This window comes from Aulostomus chinensis, chromosome 21 (genome assembly GCF_037954235.1).
Source record: "Aulostomus chinensis isolate RoL2024-O1b breed Wild chromosome 21, RoL_Achi_v1.0, whole genome shotgun sequence".
NCBI classification, from domain to species: Eukaryota; Metazoa; Chordata; class Actinopteri; order Syngnathiformes; family Aulostomidae; genus Aulostomus; species Aulostomus chinensis.
In genome coordinates, this window is record NC_141340.1 from 13092185 (window position 1) to 13104588 (window position 12404).

At 42.3% G+C, this 12404-nt stretch overlaps 1 protein-coding gene across 5 annotated transcripts in view; it reads right to left on the bottom strand.

Annotated features, from left to right (window-relative positions):
- The window catches only part of pmfbp1 (polyamine modulated factor 1 binding protein 1), a 122861-nt gene that overhangs the window by 61263 nt on the left and 49194 nt on the right, over positions 1–12404 (bottom strand). For all 5 annotated transcript variants that reach the window (XM_086191041.1, XM_086191042.1, XM_086191043.1 and 2 more), the window contains exon 8: positions 12299–12382. In XM_086191041.1, the coding sequence (XP_086047167.1) occupies positions 12299–12382 (84 nt within the window). The remainder of the gene's footprint in view (positions 1–12298; positions 12383–12404) is intronic.

The following is a 12404-nucleotide window of genomic DNA, read 5'->3' on the forward strand; positions in this document are numbered from 1 at the left end:
CAGGAGCAGCTCCCTCATAGGCTGACTGAAGCTCTGAAGTCAGTGGTGAGCGAAACTCCCATGGAGATGATACCGCTGATTAATTTCCTCCATCTTTATCACCCTCACACCTCCCCCATCCAAAGGTCCTCTGTCTTTCCCCCTCCCCCCTCCAGCCCCCTCAGCTACTGCTGAATATTAAATCAGTTCCTTTTTTAATTTCTAGATAACCACAGTTCATTTTTCTCGGAGTGTCATATTGCTGTGACAGGGTGTAGCAGCATACATATTAGGGAGGGCTGATGTGAGTTATTGTTATTTTTATCTTTTTTTTTCTCCATTTACTGCCTGTGTGTGTGTCCCACTGTACTCTAACTCATTACCTGCACATGAGGCACAAATATCCAATAACACATTTGTAATTTGCAGTGAAATTTCCTATCTCAGAAATGCTCATGTTGCTGTGTTTAAGAGCCACACGGAACATAAAGTCTCAGTTTCACAGCGTGATTATTGCCTGTGGTGTTTTGTGTTTATTTTCTGGCAGTTAATAATGAAGTGTGTCTGTGTGTAGTGTATACGTATGTGTACGTGTTCGTGTGTGTGTTTGCGTGTGTGTTGGCCTGGGACAAAAGGGGAAGACTGTTGTGATTTTGATTTTTGCGTTTAACAGAAAAAATATCTCATGCAGTAACGGTAAAGGTTTTCTTTGCACCGCTCTAAAAACTGTGGGTGACGTTGTTGATGAGGGCAATCCTGTAGTTTGAATAATGCATTGTGTGTGTGTGTGTGTGTGTGCGCGCGCGTTAATACTCCACACACATACGGACGCAAACACACACAGAGCCGTGAATGTCATTGCTCAATGTCCCAGCTGCAAATGAAATCTCATTCTCTCCCAACAGTCTGATTAGCCCACTCTCCAATATCTAGCGCCATCTTGCCTCCCAGCCCCCACTCTTTTTTGTGGATTTTTAATAAATCATTTTTTTTAACCTCAACTCCACATCCTTAAAATACATCAAACAAATTAGCAGAAAGCATCACACACACAATTTGAGTGGGCTTTTTTATGTTTTTTATCTCTGTATCCAGACACCATTTGTTCTCAGGTTTCCTCAATTGTATTTTTTATGTTATTTCCCCCCCCCCCTTCATACGTTCACTGCAGGTCTGGAACCTCATCTAGGAAAACTGGGGAAGTGAATTGGAAAAAATGAGAGCAATAAAAAAACACACAGGGATGAATGGAGAGATGTGATATAAGGTAATATGCTAACCCAATCACTTTGCTGCTGTTAGCCGACAGCATAATCAACATATCGGCCTAATATCATTACAGCTATGTGAGAAATAATATTGCGTGAAATGATATTGTGCGGCGCGCGTGTGTCCGTGTGCGAGCTCACATGTCCAGATGTATAAATCCCTTTTACTGGCACACAGACTTTGTGAAACGCATGACTACACAAAGGTTTTGCGTGTATATGATGCAAAAAACTACATGTAAAACACTCACTTATTCAGCTATAAAGGCTTTTAGTTTCCTCTATTAAAAATGGATGACATTAGTGAGAGACTTAACTTATTCGAGACAATTAATAGACCCAATGACTTGATGATGAATTGGTTATTTTTAAATATATTATTTTGACCTACCGGCACTTCATTTTGTGGTATGAAGATAAGTTTTTAAGAGCTAACACTAGATTTACACAAATACCGATCAATTTTTTCAAATATAACAATAGTTTTTGACCATTTGTTCCTTTGTTCTCCACAACTGCTCCCACAAATACACCCAATCAATCCATTATACGGGTGTCACTCTGCCCCTCTACCCCCCACTTTGGCTGAAAACACCTTCACCTGACGAAGTGGAGCTTCACCAGGAGGATGTAAAGAGTGGGAGGATCATACTATCCCCTGAAGGTACCCTCTCTCCCAAACAGGCACCCCAACTGACCAGAGGAGGCGCTAGTGCAGCAACCAGGACAAATGCCTTTGTCCGGCTTCCCACTCGCAGCCAATGCCAACTGTGTAAGTACAGATGTCCAACCAAGCCACAGACAATTTGTGTTGTTCGGCAAAATAACACTATAGCCTTTCTAAAAAGAATATTTCATTGCATTTATTTGACTGACATTTCAAATGCAATTTCATTTTCAATATAAGCGGGACTGTCTTTTTTTTTTTGTAACTATCATTGAAAATCCAAATCAAAATATTTACAGTGGGATTTGTGGAGGATCTGTGCCAAACAAAGATGTCTGTAGAGCATGATGTATTGGCAGGATGTCTCAGCAGCACCAGAATATTTAATTTAAAATGGAATTTTTATGCACAAAAACACAATTTAATGTCCATCGAGCCATCCTTGATTTGATTTTAATCAAAATATTTTTGATGAAAATTCCAATTGTGGGTGCAACTCTACAACACGGTTACACTCTGCTTCTTGTTATTTTTTTATGTATTCATATACTGTGCATGCACATGTAAACATCTGCATATTGATAAACATAGATGGTCCAATGGTTGTGAAACAAGAGGATATTAGTTAGTGTGTGGCTTCCATATCCTGGATGCATAGGGCTGCTGATGGCCTCTATTGATGGACACTGGCGTGAAGCCATCACTCAAGTTATGGACCTTTAATTGGAGACAGCATAAAACGATAAACCAAGAAACATGCATGGCTGAACAGCCCAATGTAAACCATTAATCATAGCACAGGCAAAGACAAGTGGCCACCACATAAACCCATGCACACGCGTACAGAAAAGAGAGTGCGCATAGCTGCAGAAGTGCACACACACGCACACGCACACACACACACACACACACGTTGCCCTTGCACCACACACCTTGCATTTGAACACACACACAGTGAGCATGGCAGAGACAAGTGTCCTAGTCACATATTCTCATGATATATGACCCGTTTAACTTTGATTTCTGAGAGAAATGAGCTCACCAGCGATACAGTTAACATGCACGCGCACACAAACACCTACATACTCGTACATTCATAGCATAGCACACAAAGGCAACATACATTAACTCTCCATGTATAGTCTATATGTAAATAAACGCCTGCATTATCGTGCAGGCTCACATATTCATGCCCTCACTCTCTCTCTCTCTTTCCCCTCTTACAGGCGCGTGCACACCAACAATAGCACTTATTTGCATGAGAGGGGTTATAATATCAGGATGATTTGTGATGTAAGCAATCAGAAGTGAAGTAATTCATCAATAGCTTTGTCAAATACACATCTCCACCGGCTTGTAAAATCTGCACAAAAAGGAGAGAATAAATCAGCGCTACAAACAGTTAGCATTAGGGAAAATTTGTTACAGCAACAAAAGAAACACACAGTAATAAATGAGCTCTCACTCACACACGCACCGACAAACTACCTGGAATATAAAAGATATGAAAAAAGAAAGGATTAAAAGTTAAAAAGAAACATAGATAGCAGACATTTGATACAGAATACTGTACGGCTGTAACAACTCAGATATATCAATTCGATGTTATCGATGCAAAAGTTTAGGTGGAAGGTCCACTATACCTTTTTTGCAACTCTGTGGTCAAATTCATTTGATTTTAAAAGAATAGTTTTTATTTCATTTACGTACAATTAACTGTACCATTTTCCAGAACCCAAATTTGGTGCCTTTTTGTGAGTTGATAAGAATGATATGAATAGGAGATCAAAACAAAGACTTTCTACATCAAAAATATTATCAACTATTCATAACTATTTAAATGTGATGAAATGTAAGTAAAATGCAGGGAAATTGTAGGAAAAAAAGATGAACATGAGAGATAAGAGACACGTAAGGTACATGTGTTCACCAAAGGGAAAAGGGAGTGATATTCTACACCGCTCAAAGGCAACCTCAGCAAAACTCCACGTAAAGTATTGCAGTTTTTTTGTCATGTTAAATGCTATACTTCAAAATTTATCAACTATGGTGAAATCAAGCTTCATACTTTGTACATAACCCTGACCACCCATCCATCTATTCATCCATCCATAACTCCTTTTTCGAGCACCTTCACTAGCTCCTTTTGACACAATGAAGCAGCGGCTCGTCTCTGATTCCCTCACAGATGACGTCCTCCCCAAGGAGACGTTAGCCACCCTCATGAGGAAACTCATTTCAGCCACTTGTTTTTGCTATCTCATTCTTTTGGTCATGACTCATACTTGATGATGATATGACTTTCTGATGCTATGTAGATATGATCATAGGTAGAATAGGAATGAAGACTGATGGATAGATTGAGAGCTCTGCCCGCCAGTTCAGTTTTCTCTTTGTCACAACACTGCTGTAGAGCAAACGCAAAAAATGCTCCCGTGGTTTCAATTCTCCAGCTCCAGAACAAGACCAAAGAACTCCTCCACTTGGTGTAAGAGTCATTCCCTACCTAATGTGGACTATCCACCGTTTTCCTGTTGAGACCATGATTGCATCTCCTTGAGGGAAGTAAACATGTTTCTGAATCCAGTTATTATCACATTAACAAGATTTAAAGAGAGATATTACTTCAACCGACAACAGGCAGGCGAGCTAAGAAAGCTCAAGGTTTTTGTGGCAAAGGGTTAAACAATTCAGACATGGAACCATGAAACAAAACAAAAAAATCCTAGCATTTCAGCTCCTCCTGCCTGCACCATTTCCTTAATGACCACAGCGAGAACAAAGGTCTGAGATGTCCCTAAGAACAATTCATTTTTTCCAATTCAGACAAGAGCATTGTCTTTTTCTTATTTGGTCCTAGATTGAAAATGTAACACCCCACAACCACTGTCCAGTGACATATGAGACAGTGTTGATATTTAGACAGATGGATGGTGCATTAGAAGGATGAATACCTTCCAAACACACACACACACACACACACACACACACACACACACACACACACACACACACACACACACACACACACACACACACACACACACGTTCCATACAGCAGTTGCAGCCCCTCAGCGCTCCTCTGTCCTCACATGCTTGGTTTCCCCATCTAATTGCTGCCATTCGTCAGTGTGTGTGTGTGTGTGTGTGTGTGTCCGTCTGTCTGTATGCCAGAGCTCCTAATTTTGCTTTGTTGTTGTATTGTGCTTATTTTGTGATTCTGTCACTGTGCATTTACTGTGAAAAGAGAGAAAGTAGATAATCAAACGGGCAGGTAAGAATGAGAAGAGAGGGTGCAGACATAGCAACACACATACACACACGCACGCACGCACGCACGCACACACACACACACACACACACACACACACACACACACACATCCAGAGGGCTGTCACAGTGCCACAGGGCATACAATAGCTGTCAGCATTAAAGTCTAGTGGGTCGTCGTCTAGTGTGCAAAGTGGGATTAGTCTCACGTAATTTCCCCAATTCTTTATTGAATCAACAAACACTTACTAAACAGAAAGGAAGCTCTGTATGTATTGATTCGTAAATTATCTCAATAACGTCAATCTTGGCATGTGCATTGCTGGAGATCCAAAGAAGTGTTGAATTTGGTACAATGTGGATATGTTTAATATTAATAAACTCTGAATAAAGCACTACTAGTCGAGCCACACAGGAGGGCTGAGCTTTAGGCCCCTAGCGAGTGCATCAGTCAGGACGAGCAGTGACGAGTCGGGACAGAGACAAAAGTGCTCTCAAAAGAGGAACAGCAAAGACTGCAGCAGACCAACTAAAACAAGTGACTGTGCAGGAGGCGTTAAGGTACATTTTTCAGCATAGGTCAACTGCATTTTGGAAGTGCTCAGAGCCCAAAGAGGGAGCCAATATTTTAGAGACAGCTTGACATGGGACACGTTTAATATTAATAAACTTTGAATAAACCAGAGCTGAGCTGCTACGCTCCACAGAGCTTCAGGACTCTGCCGACTGACTTCACCATGTCAGGAAAGACAAAGTCAGAGAAAAGAGTTGCAGACGTCATGTGAGTGGTTTTGTTTACACTGCCATGTTTTTTGGAAATGAGCAAAAATGAATGGTACCAGTTTCAATTTCAAGCAGTCTGAGTTCACAAGACACTTTAAATCCACTGATCTTGAAAGATATATTGCAAAACTTGACAGATTTAACATTACTGAGGTGCATTATTAGGGTCAGCCGGAGTAGACAATATTCCAGACCTGCAGTATCCAGACGTCCATAATTACCTGATCAACTTCCCCTCGTCCCCATCTGGAAAGTCTCTGGAAGTCTACAATAGCTTGGAGGAGCACAAATGGACACAATCTGGCAAGATCTCATGTGTCCTTGCAGCTTAGTTATAGTGTTAGCACATCGAGCAGTTATAATGTAACCTACTGATGTCAGGAAGCATTGAATTCTCTATCTGTGATTTCCCAGCGCTCTGTCTTCTGCTCGCTTCTTGCACGTTTTATGACAGTAACCCAGTGCCGTCGTCTTTCCGGATCTTTCTGAAACTGATAAAATGTTCTCCCCTTTACATGCCCTCGACTGTTCTGGAGTATCAGGGCACAACAACCATACGGAACGGAGCAGCTAGGATCATGTGCGTGGCAGTCATGTGATCCTAGTGAACATCGCTCTTTCCTGCGGTGGTTTTGATTTGGACTGTTGCATGCTGGGACTGTGCAGCATCAGCCACCGGAGCTCTATTGTAGATATTTCACATGTAACAGATCAACACAGGATGTGTTCAGGTACATAGTTGAATGTACATAAAAGACAAAGTACTCATCTTTACCATTTGTATCATCTGTGTATAAAAGGATGTTTGTGTACAGAATAAGCGCATATGTACTTATTCACCTCACATCAGATGTATTAATGTTCTATGAATTTAAATAGCAGCAGGAGGCCAAGCATTTGAGCACTGCACTGCACTGGAAGCGATGTGATGACATGAACACTAAAGCATTGATAGTTAACTTCTGAGTAAATCAACTCGTTTTCAGTTTAACTTCCCTGCATGTTTTTCAGAGCTCCCTGCTTTCATGCAGCTTCTTCCCCCAAAATTCAAGATAGTCTGTCCACCATGATGTCTGCCAACCGTGGCGAACATAAATTCAGGGAAACAGCAAGAGAGTTTTATTGCAAACATCCTGGGAGTAGACAATTTCACTCTGGTGGTTGTGAGAAGGGTACATATAGCCACTCTTCTCTGCTTATTATTTGACTGTCTACAGCATATTTTATTTTTTCAAAAAAAGGCCATCTTTCGGGGATTGAAGTACTTCTTTAACTTGATTGATGTCTGACATTGACATTTTGACTGGTAAACAAATGAGACTGAATGCAGTGTTTTTGGGGGGGCAATCATGAAAAAAATGACAGTGCTGATGAGTAAAGCTCTTTATGTTCTTTATGTTCTGTATGGCCTGTGTGTGTGTGTGTGTGTGTGTGTGTGTGTGTGTGTGTGTGCGCGCACATGTGTGAGTGTGTGCGTGTGTGTGCGTGTGCATGCATTACAGAAAACCCAGCAGTGTGTTCAATAGGACGGTCTACGTTCACATGGGATTGTGTGTGCCTGCGTGTGTGTGTGTGTGTGTGTGTGTCTTCAACATGATAATTTCTCAGTTTATGTTGTGTGTGTGTGTGTGGGGGGGGGGGCTAAACAGATAAGCAATCCACAGCTCAATCCTTCATCCTGCTCTGATTATAAATCAGCTGGAGCTCTCAGAAACAATCAGCAAGAGCAATCTGCAGCCAGCGCAGACACCTTATCAATCAGAGGGGACCATCACACTGTCACACACACACACACACACACACACACACACACGTAAACTCAAGAAATCACATATTTGTATGGCTCTAAACCTCCCCTAACACACACACACACACACACACACACACACACACACACGTGCGTAAACTCAAGAAATCACATATTTGTATGGCTCTAAACCTCCCCTAACACACACACACACACACACACACACACGCATAAACCCAAGAAATCACATATTTGTATGGCTCTAAACCTCCCCTAACACACAAACACACATACGCACACACACAGACCCACTCAGGTACGCCCCGATTGTAATTCTCCATCCACACCCTGCAGCCTCTTTCCTCTTTTCAAAACTTCTTTTTTGTGTCGTGAAACAGGATCACAGAGAACGCGACAAGAGTTTCATCCAGCGAGCTGCCTGGCGGCCACAGAGCACTGCCGAGCTAGACGCATCACTCCTAATTACAGTCTGATATTAATAACAGAGAGAAATATTAATCTTGGAGGTAAACACTAAGCCGCTTAAAGGAAAATTGCAAATAAATCAGATTATCTTATAGGAATATCCTCCGAATGGGCCGAGGGGGTAATGAGAAACAGGAACCTGGCCCAACCTCTCTCTCTCTCTCTCTCTCTCTGGCTCTCTCTCTCTCTCTCTCTCTCTCTGTCACTTCACACTCTTGCAGGATTGAAAAAGGTGTGACTGTGTGTACGTGTCTGGATGTGTGTTTGTGAGCACATCTGTGAATTTATAAAACCGCAATGCAACCCCCCCCCCCCCCCGCCTGCACCACCCCCATTGCCGTCACTATACTCAATCTCTCTCTCTGCTGCTTGCTGCTGTATTCATTTTTCACCTGCAATTTTATTTTTTCATCAGTCGGTAGGGGGGTTGGATGGGTGGTGTGTGTGTGTGTGTGTGTGTGTGCGTGTGTGTGTGTGTGTGTGGGGGGGGGGGGGGGCATTTGCCGAGCAGATTCAATTAGGTTCTGTGATTGGGCCGCTGGCATTCAGCAGGGTCATTGAAAGGTTAAAGAATTCAGCGGCACAAACATGATTATGGCTCTGTAGCTTTTGATCAGAAGTAAGGTTTGTCACAGCAAAGTGGAGCCCTCTGTTTCTTGCTTTGGGGAGCGCCGGGTTTTGGTGTGAATGTGATGCGAGAGCTGTTCCACATGTTGGTTTACTTGATTCTCCCATTGAATAGTAATAACATGCTGAAGAGGCTAGAAACACAGCCAGTATCACAGATATCAGTGTGTGCCTGCGTGTGTGTGTGTGTGTGTGTGTACAGGTGTTGCTACACGAGGACACACACATAAACACGTCCGGGGAGTAGCAGAGTAATAAAGCCCATCTTTGCAGTGAAATTAAAGCTAGTCAATGGCACTGCGTGCTGAGTACACACTAAATCATTTTGATACCCAGATGAAACAGTCAACATAATACTGCACATGTATCCAATATCACCTGGAGACTACAAAAATAATCAACAACTAATCAAATATTGTATTGGATGTGTCAGATTCTTGTCAGAACAAGAGATAAATACTAAATATAGGAAATATGCTACACTGACACTGCCAGATATTTTTATATTCAAAATGACCAGGCAGGGAGCACATTATGAGATATTGGATTGATAAACAGGCTGGGACGCCGCTGTTCGGTGAATATAATAGAACAATAACATTGCTCCTGGGTTCGCAGAGATTGCATTATGATTTTAATGTGTTTTACAGACACAAGACCCTCACTGTGAGGAAATTGTGACAATAAATAAGCAGCCGTACATGTTAAAACAAAAGGGGATCGTAGCAAAAATAGATAATGTGGCATATGTGAGCTCAGGAACAATGTTCTGTCTGGATTATTTTAGTGTGCATTCACACAAGGCACGGATTTCAGGTTGTGCAGTCCGAAGTTCAAAAATACACGAGGAGAAGAAGAAGAGGAGTCTCAAAATGTGACAAATGGCTTGGGGAGGAGTATCAACAGGAGGATTATAACCTAAGATACATGTTTTTGATTGCAGAGGAAACACAAACCCATTCAAGAAGGACCTTGGATGGCCAGGATTCGAACTCGATGTTTCATTGAAGCAACAGTATTAACCCTTAAGCTAATGTGCAATAACCAGGCAAACCGTTCCTCCAGTTGTCAGACACAAACACACACACACACACACACACACACACACACACACACACACCAAACTTCAAGCCCCATCTCTACCGGCATAATCTACTATAATTGTCTTGACCTTAGCTTACTGTTTTTGAGAGACAGAAACAAAATTTGAAATAGTTTTGCATACAAACTTTAGTGTAAAATCACTTATCCCATGAGTGTGTGATTATAATTTCATTTAACATGTGCAAATCTAATTTTGACAACCTCAGACCAGACAAAGCCCCACCCCACCCCACCCCCTTTGTGATTTTTGGCTCCGACTGGGAGCCACTGAAAAGGAGGAGGAGGACGGTATGTGAGCTGATCTGGAAAAAACACTATCGTGCCACTTTCTTTATGCCATTGATCATATAATTGTTGACGCATGATTAAAACATCCATGTCGACCTTGGTTTAAAGTATAAATCTAAATTACATATATATATATAAATATAATAAAAACACAGTGCATATTTTTTTGAGACGAAGCTTTGTGCACATTTTCATAACTGTATGAAATGTTCTCAAGCTGTTTTGGCCGCAAAAGAACTGCTCCAGGCTGCGAATAGAAGCAGGTCAAGACCAGCCTTTCTTGGTCATCTCGGCTCGCTTGTGTTGTCCCACATCTGAGTGTGACTGCCGAGTTGACACATGCCCAGACAAAAAGAAACTTGGAGGTAAATACTGTCTTCTTTTCTTTTATATTACTCTATTTTTCAGCCCTAATTGTGCACATTAAAGTTCACCTCATTTCTGACCTGTCCTGGTTGAAGCGCCTCTCCCTTTACCACTCGGTGGAGCACTGCAGACTACCTCATGCTTCCTTTGTCATGTTTGGAATCATCAACCGGGAGTTTCACCCGCGTGCAAGGATCACGCTTTTAATCCCCAAATCCCCTCCCACATGACAACCACCCTGACAGAAATGAGGACTCATACCTTCATCTGGCCTCCCTTCCCCTTCCAACCTAGCCACTCACGGAACTGAACTAGCAGATCCTGTGTAGGTTGACAACGTAACTGACTGTTGCACTACCTGGACGCCCCAGTGAATATACAAAACTGAGTAAAGGGCACATTTATGTCTAAATAATACTGCCATAACCTTGTTTTGTTCATTCTCATCTCTGAAAGTTACACACTCTTAACATTTTTGCCACACTTCAACTCTGCATAGAGAATACTTGATGGGGTTACAGTGTTGCTATACACACACACACACACACACACACACACACACACACACACACACACACACACACACACACACACCTGAATTTGCCCATGAGTAGATTCATTGTGACAGTGTGTGCCAATCATCTCATTTTCACAGTACCTGTCAATCAGTTCCTCCTCAAATCACCAGAAGCCATAATCATTGGGGAGCTTTCCCATCTGCCACTTCAGGTGTGGAACACCCGTCTGTCAACACACAGCCGTTTGGTTCTCCAGTTCCCTGCTGTGGCCTAATTGGTGGGGCAACACACAAATATGCCCCAACACTCCCCAATTCCTGTGAAACCCCACCACCACAACCGCCCTCCACTCCCCACCCCCCCACGAAGCAATCCCCATTCCATACTCAAGACGGGTATTTACATGCCCCCACACCGCAGAGAGCAAACAAGCTCATTTAAAAGTTCACATGCTAATGTGTGACATTTAATCCAAACTTTACACGAGGAAAAGGACACGCAACAATAGATTTTGATTCCTTTCTTGTCTGTGAATCTCATCATCTTTTTGCTTTCCATATTTATGAGCAGAAAAGACGGGGAACCTTAGTGGGGAGGGACGGGAAGGGACAGGGAGTTTACTGTTTGAAAATTGGGAGCGTTCATGAGATTTGGAGTCTAATTCTGTGTTCATAATGTTGATAAGCACAAATGAACGCTTCTTAATTCACTTTTTGGGAAGTGATAGGACAATTTTTATTAGAGGTTCATGGAATAGTTCCCCGCTGCAATATCAGCTGTACACACATCGCTAATTAATAACTGTGGTTCACTCCATGAGGGCGACAAATTCTGAACAGATGTTTGGGTTTGAGCGCTTGCCAGGGATGCACCATACGCTATCATTTGGTTATTTCAAAAGAATGAAAGACAGATAGTGTGTGTGTGTGAGACAGCTGAAGTAGGTGTTGCATGTTCTTATTTTCTTATTTTCACCCAGAGGGTAGGCTAACAGATAAGATCAAAATTATTACCCCAACCTCCCCCAATAAGAGAAATTGGGGATTGTGACACCAGATGAGGCCAGATGATGAATTTTCATTACATTTTCTTGCTTTTTTTCAGCTAGTCTCCTTTCATGGTGAGGGACCGGGGGACAGGTCTCTCATGAATGCATTTGATCCCCCCCCCCCCCCCCCCATCATATTTCCTGTACCTTTGAAAGAAGAGTCTCCTCCCTCTGGTGACACTCGGACAGCTCCACGCTCTGTCGCTCTGTCTGCTTCCTGCTGACCTCCAACTGGGGAGAGACAAAGAGAACA